The following is a 24,465-nucleotide window of genomic DNA, read 5'->3' on the forward strand; positions in this document are numbered from 1 at the left end:
ATCCCCTGTCTGCCATTCTCAGCACATGAGAGTCCCTGCCTGTCATCAATAATTCCTTAAACAAGGTCTTTGCTGAATCCCAGGCACCTTGGGATAAAATAGTGATCCACACAGAGGTCTCCCTGCCTTTGTGGAGCCCACATGGATGTAAATTTGGTTGGCTGAGTGCAATTGAGCTCAGATTTCAGTTAAGTCCCACTGAGTGCCACCTACTTTGCCTTCTCACCACTCTCCCCGTGGAGCACCTGACTTCCCCCATGCTGCATTCCCATTTGCCTCCAAGAGGCCTCCGTGAACTTCCTGTGTTCTAAGGACTTTCTGGCCACACAATGGCTTTGCTAATGTGCTATTCCATATGTCAGTGACTCTGGAATTCCTGCCTCATGAAAAGAAGCTGAATCTATTTAATTCCCCTAAAAGGACTTCAAGGAACTGGGGCATTAAAGAGACCGCAGATGTGATGCAGCCTCACCAGGTATTTGGTTGCCCTTTGAGTCCTGTCCACTTCTTGGGGCCAAGTAAGAAGCCTTCTAGATTCATCCTTGTCTTTAGCAGAAAATCCATGAGGCCTGTATCCTCTGATGATTCTCCCAACAAACACTGCTGGCCACCTCCAAGCCAGGAGCTGGGCTTCGGGATAAGGACATAACTGTGAACAAAAAACCCTACCCCTTGGAAGATCCAGTGTGATGGAATTGAGGAGCTAAACTTGGAAAAACTTGGATGCCCTGAATGTAGAACATTTGAGGGCAGCACTTAAGCTGGGCATAATTGTTAAAGAAAAAGGCAACAATCATACCTAACATCAGCTGAGACTTACTATGGGCTTAGCATTTTTATGTGGTATCTGAGTTCCCCCACCACCTTGTGAAATGGGTACTTCTATGAAATGCACGGTGCAGGTAAAGAAACAGAGGCTTAGGGAGCTTCAGCAAGACATCCAAGGTCAAGCAGCTAGGAAGTGGCTGGGTCTGGAACTGGGGTCCCCCAGGCTCCAGAGGCATTGCATTGCCCTCACTGCTCCAGAGGCAACAATGCATTGCCCCCACTTTATCTTCAATTTATTCCACAAAACATTGACTGCATCCTTGAGGCAGGAATTCCAGAGTCACCGACATATGGAATAGCACATTAGCAAAGCCATTGCGTGGCCAGAAAGCAGCGTCCTTAGAACACGGGAAGTTCACGGAGGCCTCTTGGAGGCAAATGGGAAGGCAGGGCGGGGGGAAGTCAGGTGCTCCACGGGGAGAGTGGCGAGAAGGCAAAGTAGGTGGCACTCAGTGGGACTTAGCTGAAATCTGAGCTCAATTGCACTCAGCCAACCAAATATCGTTTCCAATGAATACATGGCAGACAGCCTTGTTAGCTATGAGAGGTACCATTCTCACACCAGCTATTGAGCTTGATATTGCATAATCAATAAGAACCTCTCCTTCTATAGTGCTCGCACAGGGAAAGAGTGAGTCAACAGGATGAGAGATTAAAATACTAGGCACAAGATTAATGTTGAGCCCTCTGCAGCAAAATCAACACTGCCACCCTGGGAGTCTGCTGCTGAGTTCCCAGAGCAAGAAGGAGATGCGTGCAGGAGACGCAGGAAGAGGCCAAACATTCCCTAAACCCACAGCGTTGCCTGAAATCTCCACCCCTCAATCTTGAGTCTGGCTTGGCTGGCTTAGCCCTTGGCTGGGTTGCTTGTTATCTCAGTTTACTTTTTACAAGAGGAGTATTTGCCGGTGGTTAAGAGCCCAGACTCTGAAGCCAGGTGCCCTGGGTATAAAACCCTCCTCTGCCACTTGCTAGCTATGTGACCTTGGGCAAGCTATTTAACCCTCTTGTGCCTTAGGCTCCTCAACCATCAAGTAGGGGCAGTTATGATGCCTGGTTATTGAGCTGGCTAAGTGAGTTTATTATGTACCTGGTAAATAGTAGTGTTCAAAATTATCAGTCATTATCATCTATCATAATATTCCAATGTGAAATTAAGAACATATCTAGGGCAGGAACAGTGGTTCATGCCTGTAATCTCAGCACTTGACCCAGGAGGCCAAGACAGGAGAATCACTTGTGGCCAGGAGTTCGAGCCTGGCCTAGGAAACATAGCAAGACCCCATCTCTACAAAAATAAAATAAAATTTAATTTAAAAATTATCCCGCTTTCCCCTGGTAAATAAAAAATTTTAAAAAATTATCCGGGCGTGGTGATGTATGCTTGTAGTCCCAGCTACTTGGGAGGCTGAGGCAGGAGGATCACTTGAGCCCAGGAGTTTGAGGCTGCAGTGAGTTCTGATTGCACCACTGCACTCCAGCCTGGGCAAAAGAGTAAGACCCTGTCTCACACACACAAAAAGAGAACAAATCAAAAAAGATTTATGAAAGCTAGTCAGTTCAAGCCTAGCCACCTGGAGTGGACTGTTCATTCAAAACTGCAACTGACTCTAAGGGAAGTACTGCAAATCAGAATGAATATAACCACCGTCTTCTCCACACTTGGAGAGGGGGCCTCCAATGTTCATGTACATAGTTTTAAAACTGGGGGAAAAATACAGGGACCCTAGTTAGAGACATCCCATCACCACCTTCAGCTCTAACTGAACTGTATCAGACCTGGAGAAGGCTGTAGCTATGCAATGCAAGGAGGAGGGCTGGAGGCCACACCTGTGCAACACACACCCACCTTTCTCACCACAAAGCTTATGCTGTGCAGAACCGATTTGAGGCTGCCACTTTGCTCCTCTGGGCCAGTGGCTCCCTTGGCTGGTGGACTCCACTCACTGTATGCCTCTGACCTCTGTTTCTTGAATAAATGCCTTTTCTGGTTCTGCAATTTCTTTGGGTTACTTTTCCTGCTGGCTTCATGCTCCCATGTCAAGGTGGCATTTGCTAAAAGCAAGACAGTATCTGGGTCTTCTGGTTGGGTGATGTAAGATGGGGGGCTTTTATCTATGAGAATTTTCTAAGATTAAAGAGACAAAATTAACTGAGCAGATGTCATCCATTTGCAAGAATCATCCCAATGTATCTTCTAATGACCCCAAATCACAATTTTGGCTATTCTAACCCAGCACATCCAGGAAAGAGGTTCTGAAATTATTCCCCCAGGAGAAGCTGCAGCAGAAATAGTCCACTAGCTCATGCTATCTGGGACAGTTGCCTCTTTAACCACAAGGCCTATGTGGGTCACCCACACTGGAGAATGCTGATCCCAGCCACATTTCACCCTTGTGCCCAAGACAGTCGGTCTTACCAGTCTTTGGGCAGTGGACTTCACTGCTTGGCACTAAATGCTTATGAAATCAAGGTCATATGCTCAGTCTCTGCTGTGTCCTCTTCCTAGGCCACTCAGCCCAGTTCAACAAAGCATTTGCTAAGCCCTAACCATGTGCCAGACTTTGGGGTAAACAGCAGAAATGCAAATATAAATAAGACACAGTTCCTGTCCTTGAAGAGATTACAGTCTGGAGGGAGATGAGAACATGCACGGATCGTTTCTGCAAAATGTGATGAGGACAAAGCACTGTGACTGCCAGAGAAGGGACACTTGGCTCTCATTCTCAAGGTCCATGCACTTGGTGCTAGAGCTGGGTCTGTACAGGTGTTGTACAGGCAGAGATGAGAAAAGGGAAAGAGAATGACAGCATTCTACCTGAAGGCCCAGCATGGACAAAGGCAAGGAGCACGCAAAGCCATGGTTTGTTGGGGTGGCAGCATGAAACAAGCAATTCAGGATTACTGAGGCACAGAGCTCAAGTTGGGAAGGGAAGGGGACACAAAACTGAGAACCCACAGCTGGAGAGCCTGGAGGGGACTAGGGCTCAAGGATTTTGAGCAGGTGAGAATGAGTATTGGTAATCAGACCAATATTTTGACAGCTCTCTTGGGGTTGAGTGCTATACGGACTTGAGAAGAATGTTAGAAAAAGAAAGGTTAGTTCATAAATCACTGCACTAATCAGATAAGAGATAATGGAGGCCTCAATTGAAGGCAATGGCAGTACGGACAGAGTGAAGGTTGAGGAGTCAAGAAATGCCATCCTTTATCTAGTCTAAGAAGCACCTTTACTTTTTTATCTGATATCATAATACATGCAATTAATGTGATGGTGTCCTTATGTTTGTTCAAAGACTGATAACTCAACAGTGTACCTTCCAATCCAATCTTACAATGGCACCCCTTAAAATGGAGAGAATACCATAATCAGGAGTTGACTTAACAGGGTTCTTGACTGGTTGGATGTGTATGGTAAGGGAAAAGAGGAGTGCATGAATCAGGATGCTTATGATGACTTCTGGATTTCTGACTTGGGTGAGTAACATCATTCAATCAATTCATAGATGTTTGAACAAGCTTTTGTGTTGACACGAATGCCCTTCTTCCCTTTCCTCTCCTCAGTTGAACTTTCAAACCACTTTATTTGCCCTTCTCGAATGTCAATTATATCCTTATCATGTATAGAAATTCTTAGAGTGCCTGGTCCCACACTGGAACAGAGGCTCTTGAGGATAAAGCCTCTCTCTTCCTTATATTTGCATTTCCCGTGTCTTATATATAGAAGGCACAAAGTAAATCTTTGATGAGTGAATAAATGAATGAATAAAGGGACTAAATGAGTGCATAAATGTAGGGACCCCAACATCCTCTTCATCACTTCCATCACCATGCCCATTAAAGGACAAACTAGGTAAAGTGGGGATGACTCAGAACAAAACCAACCTCACTTGTGGAACACTTAGGATGTATATATTGTTTAGGAAAAAGAGGGTCAGGAACATCTTCTTCATGTACAGAGACTCTATCTCGTCATTCCTACAGACAACCTATAAAACTCTGCCTGCTCTGTCCTTCATACACATTTATTCATCTAATTCTGAATGGATGCCCTCCTCCCAATGTCAACTCAACAAGTGACCCAGCTCTCCAGCAGGTTGGTACAGCCTCCACATATCTGAGCATTTTCCCACCCCAAAATGAGATCTCTCTTCCCTACTCACTCAGGGTTAGTTATACCTTCATTCTCCTTAGGGAGACATTCGCTTCAGCCATTGCTTTGATGGAGAAGGGCAAGATTGCAATGGAAAACTTCATTACATTAAACATGGCAATCACACTAAATGCCTGAAGAACAAAAGAGAAGTATGAGGATTTAGAAGGAGAAGTCACCTTGGCTCTAAACCGTTATACACATGGGGATTAAACTTGCTGAAATGAGAAATGGTGGCATCGTTGGAATGTGCAGAGGAACAATCTTTTCATTCCATGGCTCAGAAACCATGGGTTGGCCAGTTGGGGACAGCAGCATCTTAATCTATTTTGCTCTGGGATTTTCACCAAAATGGTGGCAAGTATATCCCCTTGTCTCTGTTGATACAGAAGGGAAAAGGTCTGAGGCAGGCCACTAACAGAATACATTTGGCAATCTCCAGCCACACTGCATCCTCATTTGAATCTAGACTATTCACTCGAAGCCCATGCAGACTGTCCTGAAGCACCTCCTGCTCTCAGTTCTTCAGAGGCATCTGACCCTTTAGAGCTAGACAACACCACACCACAGCCTCAGGGATGCAGCCAGAGGCTCCCTGGAGGGACCTGCTTGCCCCTGGGGGAAGCTGGAGGGTGAACTCACTCTCCTGCTCCCAGGACCTGGCCTCCATGCCCTGCCTCCCCATGCACCACACAAGGCCAGATTTGAGAGCCTTTGGTCAACTGTGGTTCCCCCTACCCTTCGCTCCAAAAAATCACCTCTGTTCACGGGGCCTTCCTTGCTGTGCCTTGCATAGTGAGTGGTTAATATTCTACAGCATCAATGAAAACAAGCCTTCTCCCTTTGGTTGGTGCCCCAGGGGTACATGATTTCATCTCTCCAGTTTCATCTTCTCATCTGTCCGAATTGTAATTAGCAGCCGCTCCCTAGCTACCCATTTAAGAAATTAATAATACAAGTTTCTTCATCAAATCGTGAGTGATCCTGCATGCTGTTAAATGGGCCCCATGGACAGGGCCCCAGGCTTCAACTAATCCTAGTCCCTTCATTAAGAGGATAATGAAAGATGCTTCTATCACATCTGGTCCTAAATACATCCTCAAAGGGAACTCAGTTCTTCCAGGTCCCAAAGCACCACCTTGGCTCGGGAAGCCCAGGCCTGGCTAACAGAGCACATGCGCGGCCTGATGTGACTGAATACCCTGGGGCTGACCAACTCCTGACATGACCATAGCAGAGAAGTGACTGCAATCAGCTCTGAATCCAAAGGACCCAGAGCTTTGCAAATTTGGTTTTGGTCTAGATTCCCTCTTAACTGTCATGTTGGAAAATATGAAATACATGCTCTCAATTTGATTTCAAGTTGATTTGCTTGATATGTTGCTGGAGGAAAAAAATAGTTTTCTTTTTGGTCTGGGATCAGAGAGAGCCACAATAATTGGGCAGCGTTACATCCAGCCTTGGTGTATCCTTGCCATTCAATCTGGCTTTGGGCTCACAGCTGGGCTGAAGGCCCTAAAGTGTGTCAGAGTAAACTGTGCATGAGTGATTGCCTGCTGAAGAACCAGAGAAAATAAAAGCAACTCACCAAGAAACACAGGGCAGTAATGGGATTAAACACAGGGTAGTCATGGGCCCCACAAAGGATGGCTCAGCAAGACCATTCTGGCTTTGCAAACGTCACCTCTTTCCTCCCCCGTGAGGTCCCTGATTTTAGGTGCAATTCTTCCTCTATGAATTTGCTTATTTCCTTCTCTCTCTCTCTCTCATTTTTTTGTTGCCTTTGTTGACTTTCCTCCAATTACTTGGTTTAATATTCAGTTGGTTTTTTCTTTATTTAAGCCAGGAATCATTTTCCCTCTAGCTTAGCATTTCTTTATCTTTGGATGTCCTTGTAAAGAACTTGAACGTCGTCTCACATTCATCCCAGTTCTCCCTCTAAGGCTTTCAATCCTCATTTGTCTGGCCCAGATGAGAATCAGGCTAAGAAGAATAGCTAACACTTGTATAGGACCTAAGAGCCTGAGATGGTTCTACATGCTTTACACAAAATAACTGATTCAGTCCTCACAGCAGCGCTGATTGTGGCTATTATCGTCCCATTTACAGATTACAAAACTGAGGCCAGAGAGGCTCAATGATTTGCAATAAGTCATAGCTACTAAGTAGCAGAGTCTGGATTTAAACAAGGCAGACCGGGATCCTAAGCCCAGACTTTGGCCCCAACACCACTACCTCTCTTAATACCTATACTTCCTCCCTCTGAGAAAATTTTCTCAAACTCTCCTTCTTGTAGTGTAAATAGATAAAACAGCCAACTGCTTGTTTGGTTTCCATTTTTTTTCCACACTTAAAATTGCATTCCAACATTAACTATGACCCCTGCCCAGCCATGGACGTGATAAGAATCGCTGCCAGGCTCTCCTGGGCCCCTTGTCAGCCCAAGCATTTGTTCTTAAAAGTTGGAGTTGGCCCGGCACTGTGGCTCATGCCTGTAATTCCAGCACTTTAGAAGGCCAAGACAGGTGGACTACCTGAGGTCAGGAGTTCAAGACCAGCCTGGCCAACATGGTGAAACCCCCGTCTCTACTAAAAATACAAAAATTAGCCAGGTGTGGTGGTAGCAGGCACCTGTAATCCCAGCTACTCAGGAGGCTGTGGCAGGAGAATTGCTTGAACCCAGGAGGCAGAGGTTGCAGTGAGCCACCATCATGCCACTGCACTCCAGCCTGGGCGATAGAGTGAGACCCTGTCTCAGAAAAAAAAAAAAAAAGTTGGACTTGAAGTCACGTCCTGTGGCCTGCCATGACTGGATGTTCCTAATGCCAGTATTGAGCGATGGTAGGAAGGGCTTCCCACCTGGGACCTGCCGGGGTCAGGGTGTGAAAGAGGCTCGATCTGGAGCCAGCTCTTACCACGGGTGCGGTGAGTTTGCGTCTCAGGAGGATGTGGCAGGAGAATGTCAGCACGATGGCTATGGTGGACACGATGGGGGCCAGGGCAGAGTTTCCACTTTGGACAAATCCAGCTTTTTCCAGTAATTTTCTTTCCCTCCTTCTTATATCTGCAAAATAGAACACAGTCCAAATGGTCTCATTTTGCATGTTGAACACTAGCATTATGAAATGTATTAGCCCTACTTGGTCCTCTTCCAGATGGGCGCTCATGAGTCCTGTTGTGAAGTTCAAATGAGAGGAACCACAGAAAGCCCCGGACACAAACCCAGCAGGTACTCGCAGCTCGGTACCTGTCAGCTGCCGTAAGTGGATGGTGTCCAATGTCCCTTCCAGGCCTGACACTCTGTATGTCAGAAGTCATAAACTCAGATGACTAGAAGGGCCAGGCAAGTACCATTAATGAAGGGAGTGGGGCCAGAGGGGAGGGAAGACCAGAGCGGGGCTCTAGAGCGCAGCGGAATGGAGACGAGAATCAAAGGGGCAGCCTCTTCTCAGTGCAGGGGAGGCTGGTGCTACCATGAAATGCAGCAGAGAACTCTCCTAGGAGCCTGCTCCCCACCAACTGCAAGTATGGAAACAAAGGAAAATCTTGAGTTCCTTCAAGGGAAATTCTAGGCACCCAGCTAACCCCTAGAAGTAAATGAGCAACTTGATAAGCAAGAAGGTAACAATAGCCTGAAACAACAGCCAAGGAAGTTAGAGTCACAAGAATGTTTGGTTCCCTATAGAAACTAAAGATTATATCTTAACATATGTCCTTGAGTTGTATTTCAGAAAACCCGGACCCCCATCCAATTGATCCATTGGCACACAGACCTCAGAGAAGCGGGAGCTGAGGACAGAGCTCTGACTGCAGTTTTTGTTCTAAATTTCTTCCTGAGGGGCCTGGAGGAGGTCACGCCCAAAGGCCGGATCCAACACTCTTTTCTGCTAACTCCAAATCTTTAGACAAAGCTTCCTTTCCTTAACCAGGTGCAAATCAGAAAATCTTTGAATCTACCCATGATTTATAAGCTGCCTACTTTAAGATATCTCACCCTCAGCCGGGCGTGGTGGCTCACGCCTGTAATCCCAGCACTTTGGGAAGCTGAGGCGGGTGGATCACGAGGTCAGGAGATCGAGACCATCCTGGCTAACATGGTGAAACCCCATCTCTACTAAATATACAAAAAATTAGCCAGGGATGGTGACAGGAGCCTGTAATCCCAGCTACTCGGGAGGCTGAGGCAGGAGAATGGCATGAACCCAGGAGGCCGAGCTTGCAGTGAGTCGAGATTGCACCACTGCACTCCAGCCTAGGTGAGAGCAAGACTCTGTCTCAAAAAAAAAAAAAAAAAAAAAAAAAAAAAATACCCCACTCTTTCAGGCCAAACCAACATATAATCTCCATGTATGAGTTACGATTTTGCCTGTAACTTCGCTTTCCTGAAATTTACCCCTGCCTTTAAAAACCCTTGCTTGCAAGCCACTGGGGAGGCCAGGTCTTAAGCATGAGCTGCCTGATTCTCCTTGCTTGGCACGCAGCAAATAAAGGCCCTCCTTTCTCCTGCGGCAAAACCTCAGCATGGATATTTGGCCTTACTGTGCCAGATGAGCAGGCCCCAGTTCGGTCCAGTAACAACCAGATCATCAACCATTTCGAAGTCTGAGGTCCAGATTTTTATTTGTTTATTTATATTTGAGACAGAGTATTGCTTCGTCACCCAGGCTGGAGTGCAACGACATGATAGAGCTGACTGCAGCCTTGATTTCTCAGGCTCAAGCGATCCTTCCACCTCCGCCTCCTGAGTATCTGAGACCACAGGCACATACCACCACACCCAGATAATTTTTTAAAAAAATTTTTTGCAGAGATGGGATCTCCCGATGTTGCCCAGGTTAGTCTCGAATATTTAGGCTCAAGCAATCCTCCCATGAGGTCCAGATTTTTGTGAGACATCTCCCTACTTTTAAATGTTGGGAACTAAATGAAAAAACATTTTTAAATACTATACTGTATGGGGAGAAATAAAACACATGTGCTGGCCTGAAGGCACCTGCCTGGTGTCCCAAGAATAGACACAAAAACTAAAGAGTATTCTCCCTTTCCTAAGTCCAGAACATGCCCACGGCTCTGCAAAGCTCACAAATTACATTCAAGCCTCCTTCACCTGCTGTTTCTTGTCCTCAACCCCAATTCCAGCCTCCTCTGCAAAAGCCCTTTCATATCTGCACAGGACAGCTCTAGATGTTCTAATGGCATGATCACTATATGCCAGGTGCTCTGCTCAACACTTCACAGGCGCTTTCTCATTAGATCGTCCTCACCACTGCATGATGAGAGAGAGTCTGTTATTTTATGCCTTTTTGACAGGAGAGCAAACTGTCTTCGCAGGTTTAGTAACTTGCCTTTTCAGTGATCGGGGCAGAATCGGAGCCCACTTCTCCTGGGATCCAAGCTCTGCTATCCAGTTGCCCTTCCCCTAAAGAACATCCAGCACCCCCTAGTCCCCAAGAGCACCCTCTTATCGCCACCTCCAGGCCTCTGCTCCTCCCTAAGTGGGCTTCCCCAGTTCTCTGTGCGTCCCAATCCTTCCTATCTCTTTGGCCTACCTGAAAGCCACTTCTGCAGGGAAGCCATTCCCAGTCTCCACAACCCAGTGTGCTCCCCAATGGGGCATCTCTGTTTCTCTTGTGGCAGTTTCTCCATCTTCCCCCATAGAATAACGTGAATTCATGTGTTCACTCACTTAAGATATTTGAACCTGATGTCTACTATATGCCAGGTGCTGCACCTGTGTTTGGAGAATAGAGGAGTGAACAGGGTCTTGGCCCTCTTCCAGTGGGATACATAGACAATAAAGAAATAAACAATTAAGTAATTACAAACTGTGTTGAGTGATCTGAAAGAAATGAGCAGGATGAAGTGATTGAGAGGTAGGGCATGGACATGCTTGGAACTGCAGCCCAGAAGTCCTCTCTGGACATTGAGAAGAGACCTAAAGTCAAGACAAAGTTACTGTAAACATCCAGCAGGAGCACACTCTAGGCAAAGGAAACAGCAATTGCAAGGATCCCGAGGCATGAACGAGTGTGGTGTGTGGTTCTAGAAACAAACTAAGGCAGACGCCGCTAGAGCTGAGTTTCCTAAGGTTATGGTAAAGTGTGATGATGATGTCAGAGAGGTCACCAAGGGCCAGATCGTGTCTGACCTAACAGGCCATATGAAAGAATTTGGATTTCCTTCCAAAGACCTAACTTTGAATAATCTTAAGTGTGATAAGAAGCCACTATTTTCCAGCAGAGGAGGAACAGGATCTGATTGACATTTTTTAAAGGTCACTCTGACTGCTGAGTGCACAGTGGATTGCAGCAGGGAGGGGGAAGGCAGGAGCAGTGCCTAGATGTCTTGCCATAGTCCAGGAGGGAGAGGATATTGGCTTGGACTGGGTGGGAGTGGAATGGAGACGAGCAGATGGCTTCTGGATATACTCTGAAGGTAGAGCCAACAAACTCGTGGCTATTTTTGAGCTAAGTTATCTTATCCTCCCTTACTCATAAAAGCAGGAACCTTTTCCATTTCATTTATGTAGCTCCCATGGCCTTGCACAAAGTAGGAACTTGATATATATTTATTGAACTAAATTGACAAGTTAAATTAAGTTGAAATCACATGGAATCAAATTTAATCAAATCAAATTAAATTGCACTGAAGTGAACTCAGAGTGTGAGGATGTGTTTCTGGGTTTTCAAAGAGGGTCCCCTAGTGCTGCCGGGGTCCCAACCTGGGGCACTTCCTTTGGCCAGCTCAGAAGCAGGTTCTCTACAGCCACTCCCTAGAGTGCAGATACACAGCTTTGGCCCAATTCCATGCTGGTGCAAAAGTGTAATTGTCCATCCAGAGAGTCAATTGTAACAGTGGTTCAGATCATTAACTGGTGAACCACCTGAGTCTATGTCAGCAATTATGTAAATGTCCCTGCAATTAGATTTGCATTTATATTTGATCGAAATAGTTTCTATATCAGCTTTAAAAAAAGTAAAACTACATATGCATCTCCTCGTATCTGCCCAAGGAGTGTTGAGTCAGTGCACCATCCGAACACAAGGACGCTGCTGCAGGCAAAGAGGTCTGTGTAACCCTGGAAGTGTGAGTGTATGTGTGTGTAGATGTCTTCTAAGTTAAGGAAATAGCTGGAGACAGCTTTTTTCCTGCTCACAATGTTTTAGTGGATTATTTTTATAAAAAGTGACTCACCAGGACTAGAATCCACATGCCCCAGGAAAGAGAAACCATATGTCACTCACCCTTGGGTTCACCAGAACAGATGCCTGGCTCTATTATTAAATCTCCATAATCCTTTGAAAAATCCTTTGACCTGCAGAGCAGCTCAGAGGGTCCCCTCAGCCTCCTTCTGGAATGCCTGGCCCTGGGAACCGTAAGAACCCCTTAGAAGAGCATATTCTACAAGGTAAGTGGTTCTTTAAGCAGCTACTCTTGTCCTACCTTGGATACTGTTGGTAAAAGATTTCTCCCAGGCATACATTTTGATCAGCTTGATGCAGGTCAGAAACTCATTCATTGTCTGAACTCGCTTGTCTGTCACCAAAATTGCTGACCTTCGGAAAGCTGAATTGAGCTTGGCCATAAACATCTGAAATCAAGGTACAAACACTGTTTTCAGAGAGAACTGCTGAGTTGCAGCTGGCCTAAAAATCCAGAAATGGGAGTGTAAGTGCCAGGAAAAGTTCTAAAGGAAGTTGGCTTCAGATTCTCAGCCAAGTTCTTCCCTTGAGTTGTGGCTGTTGATGCTGTCTGAGGAACACCATGGGGGGTGTCAGGCAGGTGATATAAAGGCATGAATTGCCAGGACTCAAGGAGAGTGCTGGGGGCTTTGACAAATTGAAGAGGCATTCAACTTCCTAGAGCATTCAAATTCAAGTTTTTTAAAAACCTTCACTGTGGCCAGATGCAGTGGCTTGCACCTGTAATCCCAGCTGCTCAGGAGGCTGAGGCAGGAGGATGGGTTGAGCCCAGGAGTTCAAGACCAGCCCGGACAACATAGCGAGACCCTATCTCTACAATGTTTTTTTTTTAACTAGCCAGGTACAGTGGCGTGCACCTGTAGTCCCAGCTAGTTGGCAGGACTGAGACAGGAAGATTGCTTGAGCCCAGGAGGTTGAGGCTGCAGTGAGCTATGATCGCACCACTGCACTCCAGTCTGGGTGACAGAGCGAGACCCTGTCACTAAACAAAAACAAAACAAAAAACAAAACAAACAAACAAAAAACCACTACTCTCTGCCAAAGGAAGTAAATCTGTGAGTACAAAATGGGGCACAGGCTTCATGCGCCAGAAATGCAGCCTTCCACCCAATTCAGTGAAAGTGTGTCAAATGCAAATACAAAGCAGTTAGAAGCGCAAAAGCCTGCCGTTACCTGGACGGGGATGAATATGACATACACTGATATCCCGATGAGAGCTGTGGGCCCCAGAATGAAAAAGGCGTACGCCGCACAAAAGACCATTAGGATCGGGATGGTGGCTGGCAAAGGACAAAACAAGGCAGCTTCAAACAAGGAATAGCTATCACTTGACAGTATATTGAGCACCTGGAAAGAAAAGCGCAAGGGTTCAGGCTTTGGAAGAGTCAGTCAAACATGTCTTTAAATGAAGGCTTTCAGACTGGCTGAGGGGATCTAGGGAGAAAGGAGAAAAACTTCTCTAAAGCAGGAAGGGGTCACCGGGGACCAATATGATGAGTTTTATGGGTTCTGGTACAACTTTGGAGAGGCCGGTCTTTTAGGGCTGATCATCTCAATGCGGAAAGACAAAGTGTAATGTTACCATCTGGGAGCATGCTGGAGGGAGTGCTAGCTGCCTACCCAGTCTCCCCCACCCCCTTCTCCCTCAGCCTTCCTTGTGAAGACAACTCTGCTTCTTCCGGGAAGAGATAGGCCCAGAAAAGACTACATTTCCCAGCCTCCTTTGTGGAAGGAGTGTGGCCATGTGTCCATGTTGAGGGCAATGTGATGTAAGCCAAAGTGTAGAATGGGACATTTGTGATGAATTCTTAAAGGGAGTCAACTCAACCTGGAAGGCACCCCTTCTTCTGTTCCTCTTTCTCCTACCACCTGTCTGAAGCATGGCTGAGATGGCTAGGTCTCTAGCATCTACTTTTGAACCATGATGAGAGCCATGTGCAAAGACAGTGAGAAAGAAAAGCAGAAAGATCTGGAAGCTCCTGTACCAACCCTGCATTATTCCCTTCTAGATTCCTTTTACATAGAGTGAAATTAATTCCTTTTTTTGAATTCACTGTTATTTTGGGTTTGCTATATGCAACTGAATCTAATCATAATTTAATGCTTTGAGCTTACTAAAAGAGCAACTGTAAGAAAGAAGCAAGTCTTTTATCTTACCCCACACCACCTGGGGTTCCCTTGATTCGGGAGTTTTTGTTGTTGTTGTTGTTGTTGTTGTGTGTGTGTTTTGTTTGTTTGTTTTTTGTTTTTGATAAGTGTTAAAGATTTTATTGCCAAGGATTAAGAGCTTAAGAAAATGTCAGCTCTGAAGTCCAATAGGCATGGTCTTCATTGTGGCTTTGGCACCCCCTATGCTACACAATTGGGAATATTGAAGCCATCAGTTCATCCATTTTATTAAATGCCTATAGTGTGCTCAGTACTCCTCCACAGTCCCCATTGACCATTGAAGCGATTGGATTAAGTCTCCCTGAGCCCTGTTCCCGCTGGAACTAGGAAGTCTCTCCAAATTCTCCAGCCTGAACCGAGCCCTCCTCTCTCTGAACTCCTCTGGTGTTTTGTGTCTCCACCACCTCACTTAGCCAGGAGATGGGACATGATGGGCAGGTCATAGACAAGCAAAAGGAAGGCAGATGTTCCACCCAGCATCCACATCTCACATGCACTCAAACCACTCAGGACTCATTATCCAACATTAAACTCCTCTGAGCCAGCTTACCTCACCAACAGAGATGTGGGTCAATGTCTTGAAGGACACTAGGTTTTCAAAAACCAAAGTGGAGAGTGCCACCTTCAACCGGATGGCTGTGCGGTAGTTGATGGCCCAGGCAAGGGCCCAAAAGAAGACTTTGGTAAACTCGGTGGCAAAAAGGGCTATGCACAGTCCGATGCCAACCCAGACTTTCCCAGAGGTCCTCTCAGTCTGCTGGAGGATTTGGTGAATGAGAACTGTCTGTAAAACAGCATGGTGGGGAGAAGAGAGGGCCACTGAGGGCTGAGGCTGGCATAGGAGGCCTCAGATCATGCCAGCAAGCTGACTTTAGGAGGCAAACTTTTTAATTAATTTTGGTGGCTGCTGCTGTGCTTGACAAGGATTCACTTTATGAAAATTCGCCCCCAAGGAGCATGAAGATAATGACAATGCACTAAACCCACCAGCTCATAGAGAAAGTAACTAATGACATTCTTTACTAAGCTGGGGAGCTAGCAGGTGAGGAGGAGGGGCTGCCCCACTCACCGGCCCTATGGCTGCCATGATGATGCATAGGATGTTGGCCACGATGTCCATCAACACACGTGTCCTCTGGAATTTCCACACCACGCGGCTCAGAGAGGCCTTCTCAGGACCCACCCTTTCTACTTCTTCATCCCAAAGGACTCGAAATCTGTGATGAAAAAACAGAAGCATAAAATGGATTGGCACTTCTATGTGCTGTTTGAAGCGATGCTGTTGGGCAAGCTCTTGCAAGGGTGCTCGGCACAGCCCCCCTCCCTGGCAGTGGTGCCTTCCAGCACCAGCTCAGCTTTCTGCTTTTCCTGAGCAGGTGGGATTTGGGAAGGGCAGGGGGCAATGCCTAGATACAAGCTGGTATGCCTGTGGCATCTGGGTCCTTGCCAGGCCTTCTTCTCCTCTGCCTACCACCCATCTCTGCCACAGTGTCAGCTCTTATAAGAAGGCAGAGGCAACAGAGAGGCCAAGAGAAAAATCTTCTCAGCGCAGCGAAGACGTTGTTCATTTCAAAGATCTGGAAGAAGACCAGAGAGACAGGAGTGTGGTGCACAAAGAGGAGGGGGCTGATGGGACAGTGTGAAGCAAGGCAGGAACTTTTGGGACCTTGGGGGACTTCACAAGACCTAGGGAAAACCTCAAGGGCCTTCAGGAGTTTAGGTTTCACTCCAAGTGCAAAGGAAGCCATTACAGTTTTTTAAGCCGATGTGACAAGATCATTTTGCACATCTAAAAGATCAATTGGCTGCTATGAAAGTGATGGATGATGGTGTGAGACCACAGCAGGAGATTGTCAGCCTCCAGGTGAGAGGTGGCAGTGGAATTAAAGAAAAGTGGACAGAGAGCGACAACAGGGCTTACTGATGAATGAGATGTGGGAGGAAAGGAGAAAGAGGTTCAAGGACGGACCTCAGTTTCCGGGCTTGGCCAACTGTGTGAATATTTACAGAGACGGAGATGGGAAAAAGCAGAAGAGGAAAGGAATAGTGCCAGTTTGGGGCCCTGGATCAAGAATAGGTCCAGCTTTACATAGAAGGGCATCCAAGTGCAGCCATCCCATTGGATGCTGGCCACGCAGTTTCAGAGTCTGGAAATGGGCTGTGGCCTGGAGATAGACGTGGACACATTATTGGGGGAGTCAGCATGTGTTTGGTGTTTAAGCCTTTGGATTGGAGGGGATCACTTAGGAGCATAACACAGCATGGCAGAGACAAGGATCTAAGTGGACATTCGGTAGATGGGAGGAAACATTAAGAACAGATGGAGAAGTACTGGCCAGAGAGGACAGCAGAGAGCTGGTCCAGTGCCTTGCCCTCAGTGCTCCCTGGCAACTTTCTCCAGGAGGTAGATTTTGGAATGCACCACTAGCTGAGATTTCTTCGGGGCACAGATGAGGAGAAGCACAATTCTAGAAGCAATTAGGAGGCCATGACTAACACTCCCAGGCCTTCCTCATTCTTTATATTATATATTTAATCAAAACCACAGAGTTCAATGCAGCTGCTGGAAAAAATGAAGTTGATGTCTTTATCCTAACATGGAAAAGTCTTTATAAACTCTTAACTGAAAAGAGCAACATGATCAACAGTTATGTAGTATGCTTCATTTTTTGTTTAGATTAAAATAAAACATGATCTGTGAGTGGGGCATAAGAAGAGGTACTGATCTGAAGAAGACAGTAGCCCAGGGTGTGTTTAATCAGAGTAGGAAAATTCTGGACAGAGCCACAGTGAGATTTTCATAGTGCTTGCCTGCAGGGAGTAGAGCAGGAGCATGAGAGAGATCCTTCCACGGCTTAAACTTCTGCTGCTTTCACATTTTTATAATGAATATGAATTAGGTTGGACAATGACATTTACATTTCTACAAGTTAAAATTGTCAAATATTGGCAGTTTCATTAGGATCAACCTAAATATATTTTGTAATATAAAAGTCCAATAATGATGTTTAAAGTAAAACAAAACCTGATGCTGCATGCTGGTCAGGTGGGGTCTGACCAGCACAGGGCAAAGTGAGATTCCAGCCACCTCTGTTCTGATGCAGTGCCCCTGCAAACCAGCTGGAGCTCAGCCAGAAGGGTCCTGAGCCTCAGGCCATAGCTCTCCAATGAGTCCTCTCTCCCCGCTAATGCTGCCTAATTCCCACCTCCGCACAGCTTGGGCCAAGAAGTTCATGCAGTCCAGCCCGAATCTCACAGAATGGTTACCAGCACCCATGGGTGACATTTCCCATGTTGGAGAAATTGTGAAGCACACAACTAGGGAGCACACAAAAGAGTTTATGGGACCCCTTCCTTAGAGTGGGCTTCGCTCCTGAGGTGACTGATACAGTTTGGCTGTGTCCCCACACAAATCTCATCTTGAATTGTAGCTCCCATAATCTCCACCTGTCGTGGGAGGGACCCGGTGGGAGGTAACTAAATCATGGGGGCAGATTTTCCTGTGCTGCTCTTGTGGTAGTAAGTCTCATGAGATCTGATGGTTTTACAAAGGACAATTCCTCTGCACACACTCTTGCCTGCCACCATGTAAGATGTGCCTTTACTCCTCCTTCATCTTCCACCATGATTGTGAGGCCTCCCCAGTCACATGGAACTGTGAGTCCATTAAACCTTTTTTCTTTATAAATTACCCACTCTTGGGTATTTCTTCATAGCAGTATGAAAATGGACTAATACAGTGACCCAAGCAAATCCTGGTACCTTTTGGCATTGGTGTCAGATGAGTCATACAGTGACAATGGGGGCAGGGTGTCCACGGTCAGCCTTTGCTGGTAGCCTTTCACCATCACTGGCGTGAGCCAGGAAAATGTGGCGAAGGAGAGTAGCCCCGCATCATCCACCGGGTTGGGTGCTAACCTGCAGACAAACAAGACAGTCAGTGTTCCGGGCATTGGGGTCATTGCCCCAACTCTCTCTCTGGATTGAACTTGTAACTACAGTAACAACCACAGCTGCACTCAGAATCTGTGACTTGCATTCATTATGTTTATTAGCCCTTTGAGCAGTGATGTGCTGGGGCCAGCTGGTGAGAGCCAATTGTTAAATTTTCAGGAATTTTGCAAGTTAGTTGTTAAACACAGTCAATATTCAAAATTAAATTACCTAAGTTTTAATAAATTGTCTTAAAGACAAAGGTAATAATACTCAAAACTCATCACTTCCTTTTTTTGTTCCTCTTCCTTCTTCATTTCTTCTTCCCCTCCTCCTCTTCCTTCTTTTTTCCCCTCCCATTCCTCCTTCTCTTCCTTTTTTTCCTCCTTCTCCTCTTCCTCCTCCTCCTGCCCAGAATTGCAGGGCATTAATACCCCCAGGGGCAAAACTTCACTAAGGGAGTATAGAAGTCCACCTCACATCCTCTGGGTGGAAAACTGGACACTTTCTAGAAGGACCTAGTCAGATCCAGGCCCCTCTGCTCACAGCAGTGATGCTGAGGCCACACCTCATGTTGCCTTTTCCTCCTTCCCTGTATCACTCTCCCTAAATCTTTCTTCTTGCTGCTTGGAATCACTTCCCAAATAAGCTATTTGCCTCCAGGTTCTTGACTGAGGCCCTGCTTTTGGGAGAATTCAAGCTAAAATCATGTGAATAAGGTACTATGAGCTCAGCACATAGTAAAAATTCCCTAAAAGGTGACTTTGATGATACATCATGCATTACTTCATATATTCCTCACAACACTCAGTAAGATGGGTGGTAGGGTAGTATTATATGCCCATTTCACAGACAAAAACATCAAGGCACAGAGAGTTTAGAGTATTTGCTCAAGGTCTTACTGCTGGAAAGTGGTGAGACGGGAATTCAAGCCCATTGCTTGTTGACTCCAGAGTCCTATCATTCCCTTCAGCACCTCCCCACACTGCCTCTCCACAAAGCGATTATAAACTGGTTGAAAAAGTGGACAGTTAGAGATCTCCTGGGGCTAGGAATAATAGCCCATGTCCTCACCTTCCAACCTCCACCTCTCACCTTGGAGGGCTTAAATGTGTGTGTCCTTGGCCCAGACAGAGATGCTGGGAGAAGATAGCGCAGTGTCCGCTTATTATAGAGTTGCCACTTGGCCTTCTGCTGCTCAGAGAACAAACCACAGGGCTTCGTTCCATGTAGAAAAGGCAGCATTTCATAATGTTATGGTTAGCATAATGCTAATAATATATATAATAATACAATATGCTGCAAGGTTGAGCACGTGAGCTCGGAAATCAGACTACCTGAGTTTCTATCCTGGATTTCAAAAATGACCCCATTTTCTCTCGCCATCTGTTCCCAATTCCTTGGAATGTGACCTGGCAGCTCATTCCATCAAAAAGTCGAGTCTGTTTCCTCACACTTTGTATATAAGCTGGCTTGTGATCTGCTTTGGCCAATAGAATACAATGAAAAAAGTGGTGTGCCAGTTGCAAACCTGAATCTCAAGAAGCCCTGCGTGCTGTCACTCATTCCCTTGGAAGCCTGCTGCATTACTGTGTGACCGAGCCTGGGCTAGCCTGCCGGAGGTTGAGCACACACGGGGTCCAGTTGCCCCATTGCCCCAGCCAACAGCCAGCCCACCTCCAGCAGCACAGCCACCTTGCTGTACCGGAGTAAGCCTGGTCAAGACCAAATGAACCACCCAGCTGAGCTCAGCCCAAGTTGCTTTATTTTATGGGTCACCCAACAAACTTTGAGCTAAATGAGTGGCAATTGTTTTAAGCTGCTACGTGTTGAGACAGTTTGTTACAAAGCAAAAGCTACCTGGTAAACCTTAGGCAAGTCACTTAACCTCTCTGTGCCTGTTTCCTCACCTATCAGATAAAGATAGTAACAGTACCTCCAGGGAGTTTGTGAAGAGTAAATGAGAAGATATCTGTAAAGCACTTGGACAGGTCATGGATCATGTGAAACTCTCCTTAAACCTGAGCTACTGCCTCCTTTTCACCAAAGGACAGGAGGAGACAAGGAAGTGAGTGATTGATAAATGAATGAATGCGTGCATGGGTGGACGGACAAAAGGATGAGCAGACAGAGCAGCAGATGGGTTGCAGGAGCAGTGCCCACTCTCCTGATGGACATTCCTGGAGGTCCTGCCCTGGCCCTCCCTTCCATCCTTCTTCTGACTTACCTTGCACAGGGTCGCACTGGGATCATGGTCTTCAGGCTGGGGTCATATCTCTCTGCAAAGGGTCTCCGCCGGCCTCGCTGGTCCAGATCTGAGATAAGGTAGGGTCCTTCACCCACCATCCTGATGGCAGCCTGGAGCCCTGGGCTTTTGGCCTGGGGACACTTTCACTCTATGGCAGAGAAATGGCGAAGGTTATTGAGAGGTGAGGATGTCTGATTGGGATCAGGCAGCCTCTACTTTACCCAGATCAGTTCCTTTGCTTTGACCCCTGAGAAATGTTTTCACCAATGAGCTTTCCACATTTGTAGGGGAGTGTGGCCAGAAGACCTGCTACGTCCCTTAATGCTACACTGAGGCTTTCTTATTAGTAGGACCATTTAGTTCCTCTTTTCTCATGTTGGGTTGGCCGAGAGCAGAAAACCCTATGTTGTGGTTTCGGTTGGGAGCCGGTCCAATGACCAAGGTTGAGTCCCAGCCCAGGGAAAGAGTCCCAAGAAAATAGGTTTTCTTTCTTAGTATTTATTCAGAGTGAAGTATGGCTGACACACACACACACGTGCACACACACACGTGCACACATGTCCACACAGAGGCACACATGCACACACATCCACAAACATGCACACACACACCCATGCACATATACCCACACACACCCATGCACACACATGCACACACCCCTTGTTCTTTCAGATTCTCTCAGATCCCCAGAAGTTTGTGCATCCACATCCCCTCCATCCTGATACCCACTGGTCAGAGAACTTCAACAACGCCACCCCCCAGGACCAGCCACATCTGGACAGGCCCACATTCCCCACACTTCAGTGACTGCTGCCCCAAATGAAAACCAACAACCCAGGTGGAGAGGACACTTTTTGCGATGTCTGTTCAGTCCCCAGGCTAGCCACCCCATTCTCCAGCCACCTAAATCCAATCCATAGAGCATGATCCCTGAAGGTTTCCCATGCCTAGTCTTAGTCCTTTCCTGAGGCCTCCCTCTATTGCTGCCCTAGGGTCCCATGACAGCCCCTTCCTCGTACCCTATAGATAAATTCTCCTTTTTTACCTAAGGTATGTTGAGTTGGTCTCTGCCACTTGCAAACAAAGGCCTTATTATTATATATAAAGAGGGGTCACATTCCCATGAGTTCTTTCTGGAAGTTTTCATAGAAGCAGAATCCATTACTGCTTCTAGCAGTAAATAAACCAACTCCCATCAAGTTGTTAGTGGCTGATAAAACCATGGCATGGCAGAGCTGGAAGTGTTGTCAGATGCAATCTTTTACACATTTCTCATTATACAGAAGAGGAGACAGAGTTCCAGAGAGAGGAAGGACTTACTCAAGAGTATATAGAGAATGAGTAGCATCTGTCTCATCTGGGGCACTCTAGATACAGGAAACTGATGTTCCCTCCCTCCTCCAATAACCCTACAATAACCCTTGCTTATATTATATAACAAGAGGCACTCCTCTGGAATAATATACGTATTTTTTAACAACAGAATTTGAAAATCATAATGTCTTCATCTCAAAAAGATAAATCCCCCAATGTGGAAACTGAAGACTCATAATTAGATGGAGAAGCCCACATGTTTTAGAGCTAGTAGTTGCTGAAAAGCTTTTTAATCATTGTTAATGAATTTAAAGTTTTTGTTGTTGTTGTGGTTGTTGTTGTTGAGATGGAGTCTCACTCTGTCACCCAGGTGGGGGTGCAGTGGTGCGATCTTGGCTAACTGCAACCTCTGCCTCCTGGGTTCAAGCGATTCTCCAGCCTCAGCCTCCTGAGCAGCCGGGACTAGAGGTGCACGCCACTGCATCTGGCTAATTTTTGTATTTTTAGTAGAGACAGGGTTTTGCCATATTGGCCAGGTTGATCTCGAACTCCTGACCTCAGGTGATCCACCTGACTTAGCCTCCCAAAGTGCTGGGATTACAGGCGTGAGTCACCAAAAAAAAAAAAAAAAAAAAAAAAATTGAGACAGGATCTCACTCTGTCGCCCAGGCTGGAGTGCAGTAGCACGATCTCAGTTCATCATAACATCTGCCTCCTGGGCTCAAGTGATCCTCCCTCCTCAGCCCAAGCAGCAGGGACTACAGGCATGCACCACCATGCCCAGCTAATTTTTGTATTTCTAGTAGAGACGAGGTTTTGCCATGTTGCCCAGGCTGGTCTCAAACTCCTGGGCTCAAGCAATCTACCTGCTTCAGCCTCCCAAAGTGCTGGGATTACAGGCATGAGCCACTGTGCCCAGCCGCAGTTAATAAATAATAATGACATGAATATCATAGACCCAGCTGTAGATTCCTAATTCCATGAGAATATTAGCAGCTACCAGAGACTCCCTAAACCTCTGGCCAAACTGCATACTCTACTCTCCACCCTCTATTTGTACCATTGAATACTGCACTCCAGCCCTGTGGAATATCTTACTACTCCCTGGACAAACTGTTTATTCCTCCTGCTTTTTAGTTTTTGTATTTACTACTGCCACAACGTGGAACCATCTAGTATCCCTTTCTTCACTTGGCCAATTTCTGCTCAGCTTTCAAGGCTCAGTTTAAACATTTCCTTTTCTGAGAAAACTTTCCTACATACTTTTTTATTTCCCCAAGCAAACTGTGGGCTTCATGTTTGTCTTGTTCACGGCTGTATTTCCAATACCTAGCATAGCCCCTGGTACATAGGAGATGTTTAATACATATTTGTTGAATGAATGAATAATAATAAGTATGAGGAACATCTAAGATGCAAATCCTTTCCCCTGAAAGTGAAAAATAAGCACACAATAACACACAGTAAAATATAAATTATTTTGATATTAAGTATGGGATGATATAAAAATAACAAATAAAGTATAAATTATAACATTGTGTTAGTCCTAGAAAAAATACTTTTTAAAAAGGGTTAAAGCTAAGAAGTCAGTCAAGGAAATAAAATGAAACACTAAATAGTAGATTAACCAAAAAAAAAAAAAAAAAAAAAAAAAAAAAAAAGGTAGGCAAGGAGGGACAGAAGAATAAAAAACAAAAGGAATAAATAGAAGACAAATATTAATAGCAAGCCAATAGACTTAAACACAACCATGTCAACAATTACATTAAATATAAATGGAGTAAACGTTTCAATTGGAAAACAAAGATAGACTGAATATAAAAAGAAGATCCAATGATATGCTTCCTATGACAAGTTTATTTTAAATATAAACACACATATAAGCTAAAAGTAACAGGGTGAAAAAGGAATACCATGTTAACTGTACAAAGTACATACAGAGATATGTATTTATGATCTTATGATAGGGAATAATTTCTTAAAGCAATTTTCTTTAAAAAGTCCTAAAGCAAAATCTTGATAAATTCTAGTACACTGAAATTATAGATGTGCATTAATCAGAAGACATAATTTGTAAGAGAAGCAACATACTGGTATAGATGTGACCCATTTAACTGTAAAGAATTAGTATGCAGAATTTATAAAGAATTCTCAATACATTAATAACAGAAGGACAAACAATTAATTAGAGGAGCCAGCAAAAGACAATTGACAGATGATCCAAATAAACACAAAAATATGCTCAATCTCTGAGTATCAGGAAAATATGAATTAAAACCACAATCACAATAACAGCCATTTCTCAGTCTTCAAATAGACATTATTTAAAAGTCTAAAAATTGCAAATCTTGGCATATGTATGGAGCACTGCAGCTCTTAAGCCCCCCTGGTGGGAATATAAATTGTATAACTAATTTGTAAAGCAATTTGGCATTATCTGGTCAAGTTAAAGATTGTCTTACTAACATAGGCAGCAATTATCCTTCTTAATTATATATATGCCCTGGAGAAAGCCTGCCTGTTCAAGCAGTCAGATACAGAGTGGCCACTAATTTTGCAGGCTGTCTTCCATTCTCCTCCGAATTTCCTCCCTGCCCCTGCTAGCCTCTCTTCTCTCA

General features: G+C 45.5%; 1 protein-coding gene across 1 annotated transcript in view; it reads right to left on the reverse strand.

Annotated features, from left to right (window-relative positions):
* ABCC12 (ATP binding cassette subfamily C member 12) overlaps positions 1-24,465 on the reverse strand; it is a 72,880-nt gene that overhangs the window by 42,645 nt on the left and 5,770 nt on the right. Inside the window, exons 2-10 of the mRNA XM_054533858.1 lie at positions 20,513-20,681; positions 18,115-18,270; positions 15,422-15,569; positions 14,903-15,136; positions 13,357-13,530; positions 12,425-12,572; positions 7,897-8,045; positions 5,008-5,115; positions 2,678-2,956 (exon numbers count right to left, since the gene is read on the reverse strand). Coding sequence (XP_054389833.1) covers positions 2,678-2,956; positions 5,008-5,115; positions 7,897-8,045; positions 12,425-12,572; positions 13,357-13,530; positions 14,903-15,136; positions 15,422-15,569; positions 18,115-18,270; positions 20,513-20,631 — 1,515 coding nt within the window. The 5' untranslated portion in view covers positions 20,632-20,681. The remainder of the gene's footprint in view (positions 1-2,677; positions 2,957-5,007; positions 5,116-7,896; positions 8,046-12,424; positions 12,573-13,356; positions 13,531-14,902; positions 15,137-15,421; positions 15,570-18,114; positions 18,271-20,512; positions 20,682-24,465) is intronic.

The sequence above is a fragment of the Pongo abelii genome, chromosome 18, assembly GCF_028885655.2.
Source record: "Pongo abelii isolate AG06213 chromosome 18, NHGRI_mPonAbe1-v2.0_pri, whole genome shotgun sequence".
Taxonomy (NCBI): domain Eukaryota; kingdom Metazoa; phylum Chordata; class Mammalia; order Primates; family Hominidae; genus Pongo; species Pongo abelii.